This window comes from Atractosteus spatula, chromosome 13 (assembly GCF_055471065.1).
Source record: "Atractosteus spatula isolate fAtrSpa1 chromosome 13, fAtrSpa1.hap1, whole genome shotgun sequence".
Taxonomy (NCBI): domain Eukaryota; kingdom Metazoa; phylum Chordata; class Actinopteri; order Semionotiformes; family Lepisosteidae; genus Atractosteus; species Atractosteus spatula.
In genome coordinates, this window is record NC_142718.1 from 41911748 (window position 1) to 41934991 (window position 23244).

Below are 23244 nucleotides of genomic sequence, written 5' to 3' on the forward strand. Positions count from 1 at the left end.
CTCTCCTTAACGCCCTGGACAGCGTGGGCAGTCCGGCGAGTGCACGCAACCACGACGCCTCTCCGCGTGTCAGCCAAGCACTAATTACGAAGGATGACGAAGAAGATGACATGAGGGAGAGTGGAGTGACCCAAGCCTGGCACAATAACAGCATGCTGCAAGCCTCAGTTGATGGTACTGGTGAGTGTTCCCAGTGCAGATGCCTAACATGTCCACGCCTCACTTACCTAAGTGTTTGGGCAGATTTCAAATGTTCATAATATCATCAACAACATGATAGTCTCGTCTGTTCTGAATGTAAGGGTGTATCAGTAGTGACATATCTCGAAATGACAGGAAAAAAGAAAAGTAATGTGCTGTTAACTTCAGATGAGCATCTCAGTCACATCTCACGTAGTTACAGGTCCACCAATTCACTGGAGAACACGTTTGCTTTTGCACTCATTTATGCCTCTACACATTGCGCTTGTTTTTGTTGCTGATTGGTGATTTTGAGGTTTATTTTCAAACTGTTTGTTTCATGGAACATGTCTGTTCACGTGACATCTGGGTGTATTTCTAGCACAGAAGTACAGGAGGTGACGAACCTTGGTTCTGTTGTCTTTGAAAAATAATTTTTTGTGTGTTTCCATTTTTGGCCTAAACGAAACCTGAAAGACAAACTAAATGAGCAGTAATACTCTATCATATGCAAAAGCCCTTTGATTGTGGTGCATAGTTTTGTTAAAAAAATATATGAGCTGCTCAAGATGAAAACACCTCTGTCCAGCTGTGAAAAAGGTGATTTCCTTTTTTGCATTGAGTGGAACTTTTTATCATTCTCAAAGAGGTAATTAAAAGGTCAGTAAGAATTTTTCACAGTAAATTGGCGTGTTTCCTCTGAAATGTGGCTTGAAATGTAGAATCATCGCATGGGTATGGAACTGGGAGATGCCTAAAAATGTGTCTTTATACTGTTTGATTTCAGCCAGCATAAGTATAGGAATCTAATAAACAAATTCCATATTTTTAGACAATGCATTGCTATGTATTTCTTTATTTTATCCATGTTTAATGTGATTTATATACAATTCTTTTCATAAAGCCCTTTTTTAAATAATCAAACATACTATCTCTGCTCAGAGAAACCCAGTCTTGGATGCTTGAAAGATAAATACTTTTAATTAGGGGCAGAGGATAATCATTAAAGGAAGCCAGACTGCTGCAAAAGTCATTAACAATCTTAAATGAAATTTTTATTTTTATGATAGCCATTTACATGTATAATAAGAGTCAATGATTCTTGGGAGCCGTGTGACAGAAACAGAGTGTGGCGAGAACTCATGTAAGACACCCCATTTAAATGAGCCGGTGTTAGCTATTCATTTCTGCTAATGAACTAGCTGTGCAGAGTGCTGAAAGGGGAAATATTCAGGAGTTTAAAAATTTAATATGCAAAAAAAATGTACGTTTAGAGAAAAGAGTTTGATTTTGTGGATATTATAATCATTGCAAAAGCCCTCTAAAAATATTAAAGACCCCACAAACCTCGATCGTATTTACTTTCATTTTAAATTTCATTTAAAAATGTTAATGATTTGGAAAAGACATGACATTTGTTTTTATATGTTATTGAAACAATGGTCAGAAAAAACAAACATGCTGTGACTTTCTAATACGTTGGGAATAGGTGGTGCCTTTATGTCTGTGCTATAGCCGTGTTGTAGTTCCAATGATAATGTTTTTCTCACGTGATAAAATATTTGTCATATTTTAAAATTTTCAGAAAGTATGTTGTTATAATAATCTTCAAAATATTACACCAACTTATGGGTACTCTTTTTTCTTGGTGCCTCCCTGTCTACTGTGGTACCTCAGCACATAGCTTTACTCTGAGATAAGCCTTACTTTTCTCATGCTTTTTTCTCCTGTGCTTTGGTACTTTGTCTGCAGGATGTAGGTTTTGAACTGAAGAGCACAGCGAAGTTTCTCGCTGTGCCTTTCCGGTTCCAGCACAATCCGAGTTTTGTGTTTGGAATTGTCCTTGACATTCTTTCATCCCACAATGGGGTGGAAGCAGTGTGCTGGAAACCATGACATCATTATCACTGACAGAGATTTTAAATAAATCACCTGCGTTCTTCCCAGCCTCTCTTCTGCTTCTTCAAGGATTCTTCAAGAAATAACAAAAAAGAGGACTTCTTGTTTTTACTGCATTCTATTCCAAGGGTAACTGGCAATAAAATAGGAATGTTTTCAAAATAAACAGAATCGATGACGTTAAGTAAACAGGCTGAATTATGGAGGATGAGAGGTATTCTGGCCTCCTTCTGGGTTTCTATAGAAACTTAAACATTTCTCTTGAGTAGGTGCATACCTCTTCTCCTCCAAACCTTTTACAGCTTGTTTGTCTAAGCTCTGCTTCAGCAGGTAAAGATAGCATTAATCTCTTTTGAAGTTGTAGATTATAGAAACACAATATAAATACATTGTATCACTATATATCTAGTATAGTAATATTGTAAGTGCACATCAGTTAAGATTACATGAAAGCAGTAACCTATACAGTATACTGTGTTTTAAAGTAGAAAAAGTTGAGATCTGTGTCTGGATTTTCAGTAGTCCCCTAATGTAAAATAAGGGTTAGTGGTCTTAGCCTACCTCCTGGTGGAAGGATTTTCACACCTACTGCCCACAATAAGCAGAAACAGGATATTTTTGAGAAAAGAAGAATTGAAACGAATGTGGCTGGGTTATTACAGCATATTGACCAGCTGAACTGAGTGATGATTTCCTCGATGTTTTACTCCAAATGGGAATCTAAAACATCTTTGTTTTAACTTTGTTTGCTAAAGTTAAGAAGCCTGGACATATTTTTTCTAGATTTTCTAGATAGAGTGTGGTACCTGAAACTCTGGGAAGCTATTCCTGATTCTCAGAGCCCCTTAATGCCAACACAGCATAACAGCTCTGATGAAGGACCAGTTCCACTGCCTCAAGTCCAGTGTGCTTATTTTTCTCAGTGAGGATAAGTTTTGTAGTCTTAGTATGAGAAAAGGGAAAATGGCCTCCAAGTTTAACTCGTGAGTAGCTGCATGGAAAGTGAAAGTCTTGTAACTCGCTTTCATTCTGTGCTGCTGCTGCTGGCTTTACAGAAAGTAGTTATTTAATCTATTCAGTCCTTTGTTTACTTGTTGTGCAGGTAAACAGACAAATTTGCTTCTTTTGAAGAGGTGGAGGAGTGTTCATAGATAAAGTACTCCTGAAAAAATTAAACAAGCACAGTTATCAAGTAAAGCTTTACCAACTTAGCAAACTATAAGGCATAAATAAACTAGTGGATCAGAGTTTATTGATGAATGCAGGAAAAGCAGAATTTCACAGCTTTAATAGTTCTCGTGTCTCAGAAATTTAGAAAACGAGTCCCCCACAAAGCAGTTTTTGTTTCTTTTTAGCATGTGTCTTCTGTTAATGAGGTTTTGGGGGACGAGTTGACACTACTGTTTTCACTAACTTTGTTGCTGTGTGTTGCTGGAAAGGCAACAAATCCTCAGTTACTTTAACATATCAATGAGGAAGGAAGTGCAACAGCTTGAGCTCTACCAGTATTATGCAAAAAAAGGCGTCCGTGTTGCTGTTTCCCCCTAGTCACTGGGTCTGTGTGCCCTCAGATGGAAAGCTTATGATACTTGTGACTCCACACTGCCAGAAATCACATGAGAAGAGCAAGGAGGAACAAGCACAATAGCTATATTTATAACTAACCACTGTCTTCTCGGAAATACCTTGATTTAATTTCTAAAGACACGGTGGAAGATGTTTTAGGGAAGAACCATTTAAATTGATTGTCTGTTTAAGCCAACAATGTTCTCCTTTCAAAAAAGGCTTATGCCATTTTTGAAATGCCAAGCCTGGAATCTTATTTTTTAAACATTCTGTCTATGAACACCTTTAAGGGTTGTGCTGTGTTTTGTAAGAGCAAGACGTGTATCGTGGATAGTATTTGAAAGTGAATATTATCTCTCACAAATAATTCTGCTTTACATGTAGATAAAGTTTGAGCTAGAAGTAAAAGAACATTCTGTCACCCTTTTTGAGATAATCAGGAGGGGCATAGTTTCTTTGACTAGAGAAACAGGCATACAAAGGTGTTTCTTTATGCATCTGAAAAGTGTTCCTTGTAAGATATAGATGCATGCATAAGAACAACAAACAAGAGGGTCCTTTTGGTTCAATCTAGCTTGTTTGGTTTTTGGTAGCGAAATTGATTCGAGGATTTCATCCAGTCATTAGTTATGCTCCAGAGTTAGCTGTGCCCTCCTGATAAGCCTCAATAAGGGCAAAACAGCTGTTTATGGCTGTTCACTTTGATTTTATCTACGCAAAAGTATAAGTCTGTTTAGATGGTTCTGCTTTTCAGTATTGTGAAATGGTGAGAACTAATTAGAATGTACATTCCCATAATTCATTGCAGCTGCTAACTGTTAAAATACATCATAACCCTACATGATAGCTGTTCACAAAGTCTGTTTCTCAGTTCATCTTCAGGCTATTGTGAATCCTTCTGTTTTACCTGCTTATCTTTCTGACATGCTTGCAACACAAAACATTCCTGCTTTGATCACGTGTTTTATGCTGATTAGCAATATAAAGACGTCAAGGTCAGGAGACTGGATCCTGTCCTCAGAATCTAAATTCCTCAGTGTTTTAATGGATTCCTGCATCACGTGAATGACTGGCATGGATGTGTTTGTAAGGTTTATCCCAGTCTGATCACTCTGGTGGACAGTTCGTTCTTGACCTCACTGTTCTGACTGGAGACTCCAATTCCCCAGTGCTACAGGATGTTTTGATTCACAATTGTTTTTAATGCTTAAGGTAAATAAGTCCCAGTCTGGCTTAGAAGATAGTACTCATTCAGAGTCCTAAGCAAAGCCAGCACAGACTGGAGCACAGCAGTCCTTTTATTTCCTTGTACCTTCCTCTGAAGGCTTCATTGTAAGTGAGGTTTGCATGGTACCATCCAGCGCTGACTGTTTTTACTTCTTTCTGTTCTGCTCTCAGATGAAATGAAGGACGAGTATGACACTATGGGGCCTGAAGCCACTCTTCAAACAGCTGCAAATGGTACAGGTGAGTTGATTACCGAGTTAAAAGATTTGCTGAACGATGTCAAGTCCAGTATTTTTTACATAAGGTCTGTGTACCTGCCACTTCTAATTAGGGAAAACAATGCTGAATCCCACCCACAGGCCTTTGGGGACTTAACTTCTCTGCCCATGATGTCATTCAGAACAGCTCTGATTGGCTGCGGTGCAGTTCGTGTAAACAGTCGGCACAGCACAGCCAGATTTCTCCTGCTCCATGAACTCTTGCTTTTCTAGGTACGGCATGTTTTGAGGGAACAATTTTGTTTCCATAGAAATAAATGTTTAATATTCCATTTAGACTCATGGAGACCTGGATATAACAATATGCAAGAATATATTCAGACCTGTCTGTCTAAAGTGTGATGCCACTTTGAAATGGAGCATTTTTAATTTAATTTGCTTGGAACACTTGCCTTGTCTTTGGTGATAAAGCATCTAATGAGGAAAAGAAGAATAAATATGTTTATATTCTTGTAAGCCAGTGGCCTGTGGTCACCTCGAGGTTAAAATTTACTTTGAAATTATCAGGAATTACCTTAAAATTTAGAATGAAGTTTGAAGTTAATTTGACAACTAAACTTTAAAACAGTTAAACCAGAAATGATGTAACCTAGAAAGGTCTACCTTAATATCTAGACTAGCAACAGGCAGCAACTATAGTTAAACTGTAAGTATGATTCAGAATGATTCATTGGTTTTTTATCACTACTATAAGCATTGGTCCTTTAATGAGAGCACAGTGTATCTCATGGCCTAGTTTTAATTGTTATACTGTACAATTTAAAAGATCCATTGACAGTTTGACATTTTCAAATGATTTTTGACAACGACACCATCCACTACCTTGACCTTTTACAAATTGGATCATAAAATGTTTACTGCACAATAAAGCACAACTCACTGAGTTTACCTTTAGTAGCTAAAGCAATATTTTAATTGAAAGGTATATGTAGATAACGAAAGAGGTTTTTTAATGTTCCAAATGGTGTAATTTTCCCCCCCGAACTATTTAAATAGTTAGCTCCAGCTAAACCGACAGTAATTTGAAGAGGTATAGGGAAAAATAAAGACAAATATTAGACTACCATGCAGTGGAAAACAGAAGTAAAACTTGGCGTGTTGGCAGGACAGGCAGTGTTTGGCCTGCGTTCAGTGTGTACCAATCAGGGTCTGCCGTTTCCTAGCTAATGAAGGTTGTGGTTTTTTATGAGCTTTGTCTGTGATTAGGGCCAGCTATCTCTGGTCTGCAGCAAATAGTTCCCCGAAGAGCTAAAACTAAAGAAAACATTCTGAGGTGGATTTTATGTCTTCAAGCCGTTAAAGTCTTTATTTTCATTTCTGAAGTTTTCATTTGACACTGCACAGGGCAAGCAGTTAGCATGTTAAATATTCACCATCCCCGCAGACAAGGTGATTTTCATTACATTCACTTCTTTGACCCACTGAAACCAAAAATCTGCTAATATGTTGGAAAACGAAAATGCTTCTGTGTGTGCTTAAAAATAGAAAAATCTGATTTAATAAATGTCTGTCTCTGTAGATAATCGTTAAAATTCATAATTTAGGCATCATAATCAAATTTCAGTTAATTTAAATTATGATGAGGAAAATAAGAAATTGGCAGCCTAAGCAAATCTGATTTTCATATAACATTTGTAGTGTAACTGGTAATATGTTTAAAGTAGAAGGTTTATCTTTAAAAGCTTTTCCAGCATTCAAGATGGTACTTTGCTAAGATTAACTCATATTTCTTATTTTAGTGGCCATTATCTGACAAGATAACACAGTAACTTAGATGTATACTTCCCAAACTACAGCCTTAATGGCTTTCTTCATCACATCCAGATTTACTTGTAGCAACATGTTTCCAATGTCTAGTGGTAACACCACATATGTCATGAAAAAAACAACAAAATGTAATTTCTTTTTTTTTTTCTTTTTTTAGTTAAGAATGTCGATTGCACTTCGGAATTCGAGGAGTTTTTTGCCAAACGGAAGCTGGGAGAAGGAGAGAGCCATGTGGTCAGTATTGCGGAGTACCTACAACGGGGTGACACTGCCATTATTTACCCAGAAGCCCCGGAGGAGGTGTCCCGCCTTGGTACACCGGAGGCCAATGGACAGGAAGAAAATGGTAAGAATTTTAAAGCACAGATACAGCAGGCGCTCCATGACACAGGCAGCTGTTGTCATTATGAATTCACTGAATGCCTCAGTGTTTACCTTCAGACTTGAAGAACAGCTGTTGAGGCCTGAAATCAGATAGCTCACCTCAGACTCTCAGAGGGAAAAAAATGTGTATATATGATACAAGGCTTTTGATGCATACTTTCTAAATGATGAAAGTACAATACAGAATGTCATTTAATAAATGGACCCAAGACATTTAGGAGAGGGGGTGTTAAAAAGTATATCTGATTGTTAAAGTTCATTACTCGAAGTGGTTATAGAGATATTTTAAAGAATGGCAGGTCAGGATTAAAAAACTACAGTGTTATTTAAATTTTGACAAGTGTGAAAGCAATATCCATAAGGCATTTGGCTTTGGGAGAAACAAGTGATGACATGGATAAAGAGGATTTTAATGGAAAAAATTGTCATAAAACAGAGACCATTTTAGAAGACGGGTTAACAAAAGGTTTTAGATGAGGTTGAAGAGCAAGCATACAAAATCTAATGCAGAAATAGAAAAGAGTTTTTGTGTTGTAGACTGCTTAAATGATGAAAAAATAACCATTCTTCAGATGTGTAGAAATAAATGTTGTGAGGATGTCAGAATACAGACATTCGAAAGCATCTAGTTTGAAGATACCTATTCCATCTGCATGCAGGAGGCACTGACTTACTCCACTTCTAATTCTGACATAACATCACGGCCTCGTGCCCAGGACTGTTTGCAAGTTCACTGCACTGTCGTTGCCACTCTTTCCACACGGCTGAAGTCCCAAAGGCCCCGAGACAAATTTGTTTTTCCATTATTTAACGAGTGTGCAGTGCAAAACCTCACAGAGAGATGACTTTCCATTTCGAATTGCAGGCAAGCAGTGAGCATTTCTGCAGACATGATAAACTGGAGGCTTAATTGATTGTGCTGACACAGGCTGGCCGAGGTGATGTGCGCGGACTTGTCCAGGGTGTGTGCGGTGTTGGGGGGGGGGGCGTGGATGCCAGCTTGAGATGATGGCACTCCGCAGAGCAGATTGCAGAGATACCTCCCATTCCACTCTGGGCAGCACGCCCATTAGCTGCCATTGATTCACTGACCTTTTGGCCTGTTTTCTCTCCCCCTCCCCCCCCCTCCATCCACCCTGTGCAGACCTGCCACCTGGAACTCCAGATGCTTTCGCCCAACTGCTGACCTGCCCCTATTGCGACCGGGGCTACAAGCGCTTGACATCACTCAAGGAGCACATCAAGTATCGCCATGAGAAGAACGAGGAGAACTTCGCCTGCCCCCTGTGCAACTACACGTTCGCCTACCGCACCCAGCTTGAGCGGCATATGGCCACACACAAGCCAGGGAGAGATCAGGTGAGGATCACATGCCTCTTGTTCTGTTTTAGATATTTTTTTCTAATGTGCAATAACCCCTTGGAGAAAAGATATCATTTTGATTGGCAATCATTATTAATTTTTCATGGCATTTTGAAGATGCAGATCTTTTAATGGTAATAGCTTTAATTGAGGCCTAAATGGTTTTTTGATGGCCTTCCCTGATATGATTTAGCAGTCTTATGTTCACGATCGAATGATTGTGTTAATTTCCAATTTAGAAATTTTATCTGCTCTTTAACTTCACTTTACTTTAAGCTTTTATGTTCCTTAAATTCAGACGAAAAACAGCTTCTTCTTAGCTGTACCTTATTATGCATTCCCATTTATTAGATGTACTTGCTTAAATGCAGAAGCTTTGCATTTTAGAACACTTCCCGAGCCATCAAACTCTGTTAATATCACCACTGTCACCACTGAAAGTATGCCTTATATATACTGTGTATAGTACAATATATAAAGTACTAGACATCAAGCTGATGTGATATTTAACCCCCCCTCCTTTCATAAAATGGAAAAAACCTGTATGTGCCAGAAATGGTTAACAATAAGACAAGGAGCTAAAGCAGGTAATTTCAGACACTGGGTTTTTCTTTCTCACATGAAAACACTTATTCTGAAATAAAAATTACTGAACCATCCCTATTCAGCACTGGCTTATTCCCCAGAGAAATCTGCAAGAAACTGATATTGATATATAAAACGATAGCATTATTATAAATTACTTATTTAAACATTTGATATGCCATTTGTGTAGTATGCAACATTTTCTGAATTTAGCTGTGAAGATGTTTTTTTTCCAACATCACAGACTAAACAGATAGCAGAAATGCATTTTCACCTGGTCTAGCCTAATTTAAGGTGCAAATTGCCTAGTTTATATTCTAATGTTGTAATATGCTAAGTCTTTTCAAGTAGCATTGTGGCTATAGATCAATCAAAAGTTGTCATTCTGCAACAGTGAAACTTTATAATGGCTATGGAGGCATCATAGCTGTGCCACCATAGCTTTATGAACAATATATATAAAATATAAAATCTGTGTTTATAGACCGTTTGAAAAAACTTTCTTTCTACGGCCTTTGCCTGTCTTTTGGTTGACAATGTTGTGAGACTCGTGTTTATCATACCTACAGTTTTAAGAGGTCCTGAAATTCTGTTATTGGACTTAGAAAGACTAAAGGTCTTGGGAGCCTGTATCTCTAAGCAATTGCTAACTCTGTGCTACTCATGTGACAATATGTGTGACAGTCCCATGGTTTGGCAGTTCCTCATTTAAAATGTCTTCTCTGAGTTTCCTGTTATTTTGGAGATGATCTGATGAGGGTTCCTAAAGGCGGGTGTGTGCTTATACAGTATATATCTTGGTATGGTTCTGATTAATAATTTAATGTATGAAAGTAAAATATTAATTACAAATTAGTAATATATATTTTTTAAGTATGGTATCTTGGTCTGTTACAGTAAGATCACATTTGTGACTGGACAGTATAAATTATTTAAGACCTTTACAAAGCATTTTATAAAGATAGCCATCATTATTAATTTTTAAACATATTCTAATAATAATAATCTGTTTTATTATTTGATTTAAACGAATCTATGTTTAGAAAACTGGATTTTTTCCTGAAAATGGTCCATAAAAATAGTTCGCTAGTAGTTGCCAAAAACGTGCTCCGTTACTGTAAGAAATGATGTGAACCACTTCTCCAGGGCACCGGTGTTCTCTCTGTCACCAGTTCAGGGCAGTAGTCCGGGGTGTCCAGGAAGTGAAACAAGGGCTGTCAAGTCATGTCCAGTTCTGACAGAGTTACAGACTTGCAAGAGAAAGTAGTCACTGTCTGTCAGGGCAACTCGGGGTTTGTGCCTTTGCGTGTCCACTCCTCCCTGACATCTCGGTTTCACTGATGCCCCTCTCTGGGGCATCTGCTGTGCTTGACCGCGCCAGGAAGCTCCTCTCTCCCTCCACCCTCGCGGCCTGCACTTCACCCAGAATGCACAGCTCCTGACAGAGCTGGAAACCCAGGCCAGCTGAGTGTCCATGTGGCCATGTGGTACGTGTGATCTGCTGATCAGGGATCCAGCCTCCACCTGGGTTGGGAGGTCTAGCAAAGACGCTGTTTTAACGGGAAAGACTTACGCTTTGTTGCCCTTTTTTTATTTGTCTGCGTCTTCATCGTAAGCTCACTTAATTATATCTGCGGGAAAATTGTATATATCAAGCCCTTAATAAATTGCAAAAATTGCATCCACTTTGAATTTTTACTCAATAAAAGCATCACGGAAAACAAACTCATAAACGGGGGGATAGATAAAAGTCTAGATTCATTACCACCAATAAGACAAACAGTAATATTCGGCTACGTCTTCTGCATTCGTAACATCCCCTTTGTAGCACTCAGTTATGAAGAGTAGATTCGGCGTTGAACAATCCCCTCATTTGCTCCTGGCATTTACAATTAGTAAATGAAAATGATTGTATCATATTAACAGTGGCACAACTAAAGTTTACAGTGGTCCTCTGAGGGAAGTGGGGGGAGACAAAGCAGCTGTTGCTGTTTGTTTATGCAACTCAGCAACATATGAGCAGCGGTCCCTCATTGGCGCTTGGTGGGCCGGCTTCTGCCTGATCTTTGAAGGTTGCTGCTGTTTGAACAAACCTCCCTGTGTCCTGTGTAACACCATCTGTCTCACCAGGAATGTGGGAAGAGTCAGCACACCCCAGCAGTTGTTAGCCTGAATCAGGGGCTGTTTCTGTGCAAAGAGATCTTTGTGTTTCCTAACCGTTTACCACTCTCACCTCCCGCCTCAAATAATCCGGCTGGTGCATATTATTACTCGTATTGTTGCTATTATTATTACTACTACAGCTCATTTAAATTTAAAACGGTTTGTTTGCAGCCTTTAGAGCCTTTGTAGGTTTATTTCACAAGTCCAGTAATCGATTGTAGTCTTAGCTCACATACATCTGATTTCAGCAGACTAAACCCTTTTCTGCTGCTGGGGTCACAGTTAACAGTGTGGGTTTTTAAACGAGCCAATACTGATATTTCAGATATTATTCCAAATTAATAACAAAAAAAAGATCAGTTTGTTGATTTTAATGATTTTTCGTTTTGAAACGGGGAACGCTTCTGAAAGGGGCCTTTTCTTTTCTTTTTTTTCCTTGCCAAATTCTAAAGACACATTTCCCTCGTTTACTAGCCAGGAAATTAAAAGGTTTGTGATTCACTCTGTTATCATTTCCTCACTTGTACTGCTCGTTGGTGTTGGAAGAGAAGAGGCGAGATGGTCTGTAGTAATGCAGGCCATTTGGCTTGTCTGCAGCAGTTGATTGTGATTGTTTACTGAACTCTCTCTCCGAAATGTTTGTGTAAAGCTCATGTAAATACCTTCTCTTCTACAGCACCAACTGCTGAACCAGGGAGCTGGCAATCGCAAGTTCAAATGCACAGAATGTGGCAAGGCCTTCAAATACAAACACCATCTGAAGGAACACCTGCGGATTCACAGTGGTGGGTAGCAGGGGTGCTCATGCACTCTCTTTGAATATTCATTACCTTGATTTCAGATTGTTCTGAAGTTCATAGAATCGATTTTGCTTTACTCCCTCCGTCAATGAATGACTCACATTTACTTAGTAGAATACTCACATATGCTGCTTGACACAAAAAAAAATCCTGAAACTGAATGTTATTAATAAATCCAGGAATCTAACCATTACAACAGTAAAATGTGAAACTATTTGTGAACGTTAGGCTGTGTTTGAAAATGTTTTCCTAAATAATGCTTCCATTATTACAAATAATTGTTCCTGTTATTAATAGTGATGCTACAGCTATAGATTGTAGGTGTTGGAATAGAAATAGCAGTAAGCGTTGTCACGTTATTATTGGAAAACCAGAAGAATGGTCTTCTTGCCGAGGATTCCTGGAATGAAAGGTTATGAACGAAACCCTGTTTCCTTCCTTCAGGTGAAAAGCCCTACGAATGCCCGAACTGCAAGAAGCGCTTCTCCCACTCCGGCTCCTACAGCTCCCACATCAGCAGCAAGAAGTGTATCGGCCTGATCGCAGTGAACGGGAGGATGCGGACCAGCGTCAAAACGGGCTCCTCGCCAACATCGGCGTCCTCCTCCCCCACCAACACCGCCATCACCCAGCTCCGGCACAAGCTGGAGAACGGCAAGCCCCTCAGCCTGCCCGAGCAGCCGGGTCTTCTGAAAATCAAAACAGAGCCACTCGACTTCAACGACTACAAGCTCATGATGTCCTCTCACGGCTTTGGCGGGCCTGGCCCCTTCATGAATGGAGGAATGGGGGCCGCCAGTCCGCTGGGGGTGCACCCCGCATCTCAAAGTCCAATGCAGCATCTAGGGGTGGGAATGGATTCTCAACTACTGGGCTACCCTACCATGGGAAGCAATTTGAGCGAAGTGCAGAAGGTCCTCCAAATTGTTGACAACACTGTATGCAGGCAGAAAATGGACTGCAAACCTGACGAAATCTCAAAACTTAAAGGTTACATGAAGGAGCTTGGGTCTCAAAACGAGGAACAAGGACAAGGAGTGACCTCCCCTGGTGCTCCCCCAGGTGGTCTTCCAGTCGTCAGCCACAATGGTGCCACTAAAAGTATTATTGACTACACGCTAGAAAAGGTGAACGAAGCCAAAGCCTGCCTCCAGAGCTTGACCACGGACTCAAAAAGACAAATTAGCAATATTAAAAAGGAAAAAACTAATCACATATTAGACCTAGGTACTGAAGATAAAATGCATGACAATATTCTGTTTACACCTTTCTCCTGCCAGTACTGCAAGGAGACCTTTCCAGGTCCAATTCCCCTCCATCAGCACGAGCGCTACCTGTGTAAAATGAATGAGGAAATAAAGGCGGTCCTACAACCCAATGAGAACATAACTCCAAACAAACCGGGGGTGTTTGGAGAGAAACACGCACTCCTGCTTTCTTCCATGCTCTCAGAGAAAGGAGTGACGAGCCCCATCAACCCTTACAAGGAGCACATGTCTGTGCTCAAAGCATACTTTGCCATGAACATGGAACCTAATTCAGAGGAACTACTGAAGATTTCCATAGCTGTTGGCCTTCCTCAGGAATTTGTGAAAGAGTGGTTTGAACAACGAAAAGTCTACCAATACGGCAATTCCAGAACACCGCCACTAGAACGGAACAATGTGGAGGTGGCGCTGGCTGCCACCAACACTCCAGCTAAAGACACAGTGCCAGCCAGGTCTCCAGTGTGCTTGATAAAGCCTGTAGACCGCATGACTTCCCCCTCCATAGCAGAACTCCACAACAATGTTAACAATTGTGACACTCCTCTCAGGCTTACAAAACAGACCCAGTACACTGTTGGCAAGCAACCTGGTGAAAAATTGGACCACTCGAGGAGCAATACTCCTTCTCCTTTAAATCTTTCCTCTACATCTTCTAAAAACTCCCACAGTAGCTCATACACTCCAAACAGCTTCACTTCAGAAGATCTCCAGGCAGAGCCATTGGACTTGTCTTTGCCCAAACAAGTGAAGGAACCTAAGAACATTGTAACTGTAAAAAGCAAACCCAAACTTAACAACGTTAACATTGACCACAACAGTGTTTCTTCTCCATCTGAGCACTCAGAGGAGCCTTTGAACTTGGCCTATTTAAAGAAAGAGTTCTCTGGTTCCAATAACAGTCTTGACAAAAGCACTAATCCGATGTTCAGTATTAACCCCTTTGGTGCCAAACCCTTGTACACATCTCTTCCACCACAAAGCGCATTTCCCCCAGCCACTTTCATGCCTCCTGTTCAGACAGGCATCCCAGGGCTGAGGCCATACCCAGGGCTGGATCAAATGAGCTTCCTGCCACACATGGCCTACACTTATGCAACAGGAGCAGCCACTTTTGCTGAAATGCAGCAAAGGAGAAAATACCAGCGGAAACAAGGTTTCCAGGTAAATAGGCGGTGAGCTCTTTGCACCGTGATTAGGGTGAAAAAACATTGCACATTCAGCTGCTAATTAGAAGCCTCTCCGCTCCCAAAATACTGAATTCAAGCTCGATCTAAAAAAAAAAGCTTGCTCACCTGCAGCACACGAAACCAGCAAAGCAGAATAGATAAACAGATGTTGTATAAATGTAGAATGGTTTAATTCCTCTGTATGCTTCATTAGAGGTATCACCATATAATGAGTGTTTTAGAGGTTATAATGTGAGATTCAGGTGTTGCCAGACACCAGAGTGTATTGTCTCCGCACAAAAGTGCAAACAGCATTGCATTGCCAGCTGTTCTATCTCCTCCATTTTAACAGTACATCTGCCCTCTTTCTAAATGTGTTTCGGCCAATTTGATTTTTCTCAGGTATTAATTAGTGAAAACTCTGTGTGAGTCAAATGTAGTGTCTGCGTAAAAGCAAAGGTGTGCTTGCTTGCTGAGATGTGTAGCTGACTGACTAATGTCTTTGGCACATGTTTTTAGAACAAGCCAAAATGAGTTTCAACATGCAGATTAATAATGCACAGCTCCATGTTCATTACCGTTGAATGCTGAAGGCTGTTTAACATAGAAGGAACCATTTTGATAAAAAGTATTAATAATGTTTCCTATTCTAAGTTATTAAATTAGATTTAAAAAAATACAGCTACAGGCATTTAGCTCAAATTGATTGCAGAACGATAGTGCTCTGTTCTTAAAACCAGTGTAGCAATGTCCTCAAAATCATTGCGAGGCCAGAGCAAGCAGTCCTAATGAGGGCAGTGGTGCCGCTCCATTTTGGCCATTTAGCACACCTCTTGATTTAATCATTATGAGTTAGAAATTAGAAGACTGTGGCAATATGCCCTGCAAAGTCTTTCGCTTATTATTATGACCTTCTAATGTAATCATATTTTTTTCCCATTAATTTAAGTTAGCCTATCGGGTTAATCTTCCCATGAAAGAAGAACAGATAAATATAGAATTAATACTCTTTCAAGTATAAAATTAAGAAGAATTTGAATGCAAATACATGGCGTGCAGGCCCATGCAATGATACTCAGAGTCGGGCTTCACTGGGAGGTAGTAGTAGGACGGGGGGTATTGTTGTTATCCAAACATTTGCATATCTGCCTTTTTTGGTTTGTGTCAGTATCATAGCTTTCTTTTCATGTTTTTCGGAGTTCTTATTACAATTAGATCAGCGCTTAATTAAAAGCACGCGTCATGTCTCCTAGGAGTCTCCAGAAGAAAGTTTGTGAGCAGGTTACAATAAGTCTGTATTAAAGCCCTGAATGAAACACCAGAAGGTGACTATATTTAGGTGACAGGTGTGGATTGAAGAAATCTGGTTATCTTATAGGGGGAGCTGCTTGACGGAACAACAGATTATATGTCAGGCCTGGATGACATGACAGACTCAGACTCCTGTCTGTCCCGGAAGAAGATTAAGAAGACAGAAAGTGGTATGTACGCGTGTGACTTGTGCGACAAAACATTCCAGAAGAGCAGTTCCCTCCTAAGACACAAATATGAGCACACAGGTATATACTGTTCCAGACACTTACTTTACCTGATGACTTTTCATGTTTTGTGTTACTAAACCCTTAATTTTTTTATTCTTTGTTATTGTTTTTGTTTTTGTTTTTTTACAGAAGCACGGCTGAATTATGTTTTATTTTGGTACAAAAACATAACGTTTCCTTTCTTTTAACAGGCATCAGCAGATTTATTTTTACTTTCTTTTGAGAAACACTTCAAAAACAGTTTTTATATTCTACGGTGAATATAATAGTTTTCTTGAAAATATGCAATGTAAAAGGTTGATGCTGTGAAATGTATCTTACCTACATTTATGGTAGATTGTATACAAATATGAAAAATATTCTGCAGTCTTGTAACAATGGGAAAAATAGTTTTCAGTTCAGTGCACTAAATTTACTATATGGCATTTGGATTAGTTCCAGCAGGCAGTGTATTACAAGATAATACTTGCCTAAATTTTCTTGAGCCAGTCCTCCTTGAAGTGGTTCTTTAAGGTCAAGCTAATGTGTGGTTTGGCAAGAGACCACTTTGGTGGATGATCTGTGTGCAGATTTCCTCAAGAGACTGTAAAGAAGGAAATTTGAAAATGAAATGATTTACACAATGTACCTGACTTCAGTTCAGTGTGCTAACACTTTGGTGAACTACTATTTAATATTAAACTGGCAACAGGTTTATTTTTGCAGAAGTTATTTTCTGTCCAAAAATGTACTGAGACTCCTTTGAATTTATTTTTCTTTTATAAAAAGGTTTCTTTCATACAAAGGTTATATAAAAAATAATGGACAATGAAGCTGCATCACTGAATGTATTTTCAATTCAGCAGGAGGATTAATCTATTGATGATCATCATGCCTGCATAACAAATTCAGGTGTAATGCATCAAGCCTTTTGAATTCGGTTGTAGTCTTACAGAAAGATTAGGCCTTTTTTCGGTTTGTCTCTTTCATTCAATTGCATCATCTTTTGCATTCCTTCACTGTATTATGTACCGTTCCATGGCAGAGAAAGGAATTTGCTGTCTTGTCTATTTTTGAACTGGGTTTCAAGCAAGGCAGCTATGGAAGGTGTCGAAGGCATTCCAGTGCTATTTGTGGCCAGGAATTGGCCAGATGTGTCAGAGCTTGGCAAGGGCTGTAGGTTCCATGCCCTATCACAGGCTGACTGAAATGCCAAAGAAGAAACTCCATTCTGTGATTTGTGTTAAATAGATGGCGATATTTCCGGAAGCACTGAGCAAGTAGTAAATCTGACAGGTGTACAGTCCTGGTCCAGATATGTGCATTAGTAGAACCAGTGCCGTGATGAATGATGCTTGTATTTAGCAGGTTATTCTGTAACTGTGATGCACTGAAATAAGACTCTTATCAATGCCAGAAACATAGGTTACAAGCTGTGTGTTGTAGCACTGTAAACAAATGATTGCATGTGGTGAATTAGGGTGGGAAGTCCCAAGGTAATGACTAATCCCTAGTCATTTTAATTTATTAAACTTTTAAAAATGATTATGCCAGTATTGTTTCTAACATTACAAAACGTGCTGGTCTGCAATAGAGACATCCAAAAGTAACAAGTTATTTGATGTCATCTGTTGCTTTCTTTACACAGCTGTTTTTTAAAATTATTTGTTTACCTGCTTGTTTTGGTTGTAGTTCAGTTATATGATTAAGTTATGATATTAATGCCTAAAAGAAATCAATTTTCCTCTAGTCCTCAAATGTCATTAAGAAAAAGTGTTCTTCTTAAAAAGCAGGTGTGCATTTCTTTAAAAATAAAATGGACGATAAGGCTTTGAACAACAGAGAAATGTTTGTTTTTTACCTTTTTAATTTTCATGTATCGATTTGGAAAATGAAATGGTTTAACTTTGCATGTGTTAAATGTTTTTGTTCATGTTTGCAACCCATGTAACCAATTTGCTGTTGTTTTGTGTCTTTGTAAATTGTTATTGTTCTAACAAAGCATAAACTGTTATAAATGGCGCGGCGGTGTGAGCAACGTTTGTAACCTGCCTTCTTTTCTTCCTTTCGTCTTTTGTGTCCCTCCAGGCAAACGGCCGCATCAGTGTCAAATCTGTAAGAAGGCGTTTAAACACAAGCACCACCTGATTGAACACTCGCGGCTGCACTCGGGCGAGAAGCCCTACCAGTGCGACAAGTGTGGCAAGCGCTTCTCACACTCGGGGTCGTACTCGCAGCACATGAACCACCGCTACTCCTACTGCAAGAGGGAGGCGGAGGAGCGCGAGGCGGCCGAGAGGGAGGCCCGGGAGAAGGGCCACCTGGAGCCCACGGAGCTGCTGATGAACCGGGCGTACTTGCAGAGCATCACCCCGCAGGGCTACTCCGACTCGGAGGAGCGCGACGGGGTGCTGAGGGACGGGGACGAGGGCGCGAGGGAGCGGGCGAAAGAGGTGGAGGGCGGCTACGTGAAGATAGGTCGGCAGGACGAGGAGTTCGAGGAGGAGGAAGAGGAAAGTGAGAATAAGAGTATGGACACCGATCCGGACACGTTAAGAGACGAGGAGGAGAACGGAGAGCACTCGATGGACGATAGTTCGGTGGACGGGAAAACAGAAACCAAATCAGATCACGAGGAGGACAATATGGAAGATGGCATGTGATAAACTACTGCATTCTAAGCTTCCTATGTTTTTTTCCAGTAGTATTGTTACCTGCTTGATTTAAACAAACACACTGCTGTGTTAAGCTGTACATGCACGTGCCTGATGCTTCCAGGAAGCTTGTGTGGTTGGACTGGAGAGGAGGGAGACGACTCTGCCGACAGGGACAGCGATATGAATTCGAGTTGGGTGGGGGGGGGGAGGGTTGTTAAGAAAAGCTGCATTATGCAAAAAAAATAATTAAAGAAAAAAAAACATTTTAAAAAATTGTACAGTATTAAGGCCTAAAAAATGTGTGGTGCTAACATCCTAAAAACCCTGTGTTTCATAGTATTTATAGCACAAACTAGTAACTTGTACAAATTGCACTCCGCTTATATAATCACTACAAAAATAATAAAAAAGTATTGCCTATGTATATTTATACAGTGTTAAAAAGCAGTAGTGCCCGCACTACAGTTCATCAGTATTATTAATTATCTATCACTTAATGTGTTGTCTATAGTTTTGCCCTGTTGTCAGGCCAACTAACCACACAGTTTTAGGCCTAAGACTTTCTTTATGTGAAGGAGCTTAACTGATACCTGTGTGATTTTAAGATCTCGAAGTCTTAAAGCGACCTGGAGATGAAGGAAAATGTGTGGTGACTAAAAGAAGGAAGAGGGAGTGTAAGAGATGAAGGAGAAAGCCTTTGTAAGGTGGTTTTTTTATAAGAAAAAGCCTTATATGCAAACCTTTTAATCTGTGTGTTTCTGCAAGTGCCATCCTTGTATAGTGTAAAGGAAGGTAACATTTGTTACCCATGCACCAGCTTCAGTATTAAGAAATAGTTCACCTTGTTCTTTGAAGCACCCATGTCAGTATTAGTAAAATAGGCAGCAGTTCCTTAGTTTACATATGTTTGTGCAATTTTCTGTACTTTTTATTATTTGTTTTTCATTAACTTTTGTCAGTATTACACCAAACCTTTTTTTGCAACAACAAAATTGCATTCATTTTATTTTTAGGTTAAATAACATTTTATTTATGTGGCTCATTTTATATTTCCTAATTTTATTTATTTCATACTGTAGTGTACAGTATTATAGTTCTTCAATATATAGATATATTTTAGTAAAAAGGAACATGGCGTTGATCATTGGGGCAAATTTTACGTAAAGAGAGCATTTATTGTGTTTTGAAACATTAATTGTGAAATGCGAATTTTCAATTTTATTATTTTATTTTATTTTTGTTTCTTTTACTTTCCGATTACTGGAAATTCCAAATTTGGGAACTTTTGATACGATCTTGTGAAAACACTGTATTTTCGACTGAAAAAAAATTCCACTTTCTTCATCTTGTTTTTTAGCTAAAAAATGAAGAGGGACTGTTAAAATACAATGTATGATACCATGACAGAAAAAATCTTTCCTGAAATGTCTTTGTAAAAGTATTATTGAATTTTTAATTTGTAATTTCTCTTGGAAATGACCATGCTCGAATAAAAGTAGCCAAATTAAAAAAAGGTCTTAAATTCCTGATATATCTGACTGACGCAAACAGGTGAAAGACTTTTCTTGCCTCCACAATTTTTCCTGAGAAACATTATTCAGATTCCCACACTTGTTTTACAGATTGAATTTCTGTACACACACTGAGCAAATACATATGAACATATGTCAATTAATGATCCAGATCTCCATTTGTGTCTTGTGACATTGTCCACTTCACTGACAGAGTCCTTAGGGATGCTTAGGAAAAAAAATCAAAAAATAAAAATGGTAGATTACATTACTTCTTTATCCAGGTACCAATGGGCATTTTAAATTTTGAAGTTGTTTGTACTTCTCATACAAAAATACTGCAAATGCAGTGGAAAAACTCTTCAAGTATGGGTATATTGATTCTGAAGTGTGGTTAAAAACTAGGACATAGATATATCTTATCCAGATTGCTAAGATACTTTTATTGAAGAGAGACAATTGGCTTCAAAATAAATTATTGCTGACCAAAAAGGAAGATGATTTCCAGAGTAAATGACTGAGAAAACATTCAAAGGTGAAAGTAATTCACCTAGAATTAATAGTTCCTGAAAGCCTGAGACAAGAAATTTAATTCCTATCCTCTTTCACTTACAGATGGAATGTGTGCTGTATTTTGCAGTCAGCAATTTCCTAGAATTCTCCTGTATTAGGTTTTTATAAAACATTCCACCTGTCGACTTTCTGCTTCATTGTAAGCTCAGATTTCCTTGGCCTCATGAGCTTCTGCTTTTCATTCATTTACTGAAAGACACAAATATGAATGCTTTTCATATGTTGCCATAATATATTGTATTTAACATAGCTGCCTTTGATTGTGTCATAAAATCGTTGCCTCTGTTAAAGCTTGCGTGCCATTCTAGACATGTAATGGTGAGACATTTACAACCTCTTTGGTCCAGCAAAAAAGGAAAGAAATGTAAGAAATTAACATCTAACAAAACATTTACACATAAAACATTCAATTACATGACGACTGCACATTGGAAAACAGTACCAAAAGACAGGAGACCATTTTTCATATTTCAAAAATGCATGTACAAATAATAAAGGTGTCATAAGAAAATGTCTAAAATCTGACTGACAATATTAATATTAATAATTGTCAAAGAAACTTTTAAAACTATTACATTCTTATTGTACATATAAATGATCATATCTAGAGTCAGTGTTTTACACTTAGAGGGTAATGTGAAATGTGTTTTTTTTTTTGCGCTGTATTTATGAACATTTAGGATATCTTGTTTTTTGAGATAGCATATATCCTCTGTTTGCTTTAAAAATAGTTCTTTAATGTATTACATCCCCAAGTAAGTTAAATTAAAAAAGAATTCTGAAATGAATCAGTATAGTCATGAATATTAGGACATTCTAGAATGAGTTAAACTATACAGAAATACCAAAGGGCCGAGATAAGACACATCGGTCTTAAACAAGGACCTTTTAAGGGTAAAGTACATACACTATTTAAGACTAGCCAACTTTATATTTCTAGATGCTTATAGCCATTAAATGTTCACATTACACATGCAGATTAAATATAACATCAAAAGGCTAAGATGAAAGGGAAAAGGTTGTGCGATGCCAAATTGGGAACGTGCTTTGCATATTTCAATTTTTATATTGATCCTAAAGCCATCTGAAACCTTACCGTAATAATTTCTTACTTTTTGCAGATAAAAGAAGAGGCCATAAATGATTTTCGGATGAATTCAAATTATATTTAAAGCATATTTATCTTGTAAAAGGAAATGGGAAAAAATATATATTATTGATATTATATTGTTGTACAAGAAAATGATATTATTTTTACACTTCACAATATTAAAATAAATATACAGTTTTCAGGCGCTGAACAGGGAAAAATAGCCAAGTTCCTAGATCTTAGTTTGGAATGAGCTTTCAGACCCATAACATTCAACAATGAAGTAAGACAGGAGTTAGGAGTGTTTTGCTCTTGGCCTCATCAGAGGCAACAATGTCTTTACATGTGTGGATGAGATCAGCATCTCCAGTACACAGGACCGCAGCTCATTCCTGGCATGATAGCTGTATGAAGCACTGGGATGCCTTCACAGGGCTTAGTTGAGTATTGTCCATATATCCTCTAGAGCTGCAATGCTCTTAATCACACAGCATGGGCAACATCAGAAATTAACTTCACACTCCACACCACATGGACAGAGGGAACTGCAACTTTCCCACAGCTTGGGCAGTCACCGGCTGCAAACCCCACAGCATGGGAATGAGCTATTCTTGCAGGAGCCCTGTAAAATGGTTTCAGAATAAGCCAATCTTCATGCTGCTCTCTTCCTCTTGCTACTTAAATATTACGTTTACTGTCAGCTTGTTTTATGGCAGAGTGGCTGAACTGCAGGAGCTGAATGGGTGCATTCTGAGCCGGAGCTGGGTGGAGGTCAGTGATGGGACAGTTCTCATTTTCACAGGTTGCTTGTCCCAACAGGAGGTGGACGAGCAAGTAGCATGCAAGAGCAAGGAACATACGCACCCATGTGATCTCCCGAGGATGAGAGGAGAGCACAAGAGAAAGTAGAGGGTTGTTCACACGTGAGCCAAGATAAGGGTGGCTGGTTTGTCAACACCAGAGACTGGAGGAACCCAGCTGACAAAACCATACAAAGCAGTCCAGCTCACCTGTGCTAGAGCCGAGGAAGTCTCTTTATAATGAACTGCAGCAGCTGGCCTGGGTCTGCTGCAGTCACCAACCCCTGATGGACAGGACCAGCACCACATTACTGAGTAGACGCACTAGAGACTGACGCCTTGCCTTCTCAAACACCTTGCCAGTCTGCGTGCTGAAAGATGTGAAAAGCCTGCAGCACAATGAGCGCTGTTAATAAGTAAATATGTAATACACGATGTTATCATGTCC

The 23244-nt window shown here is 39.1% G+C and overlaps 1 protein-coding gene across 4 annotated transcripts in view; it reads left to right on the plus strand.

Moving 5' to 3' along the window:
• LOC148822452 (zinc finger E-box-binding homeobox 2-like) overlaps positions 1-20335 on the plus strand; it is an 81151-nt gene extending 60816 nt beyond the window's left edge. For 3 of the 4 annotated variants that reach the window (XM_088929912.1, XM_088929913.1, XM_088929914.1), the window contains 8 exons: positions 1-180; positions 5044-5112; positions 7075-7263; positions 8446-8660; positions 12088-12196; positions 12656-14640; positions 16024-16204; positions 18254-20335. The exon at positions 1-180 is cut by the window's left edge and continues 78 nt beyond it. In XM_088929912.1, the coding sequence (XP_088786038.1) occupies positions 1-180; positions 5044-5112; positions 7075-7263; positions 8446-8660; positions 12088-12196; positions 12656-14640; positions 16024-16204; positions 18254-18828 (3503 nt within the window). In that variant the 3' untranslated portion in view covers positions 18829-20335. The remainder of the gene's footprint in view (positions 181-5043; positions 5113-7074; positions 7264-8445; positions 8661-12087; positions 12197-12655; positions 14641-16023; positions 16205-18253) is intronic. The other variant, XM_088929915.1, reaches the window with a different exon arrangement.
• The last annotated feature ends 2909 nt before the right edge of the window (positions 20336-23244 follow it).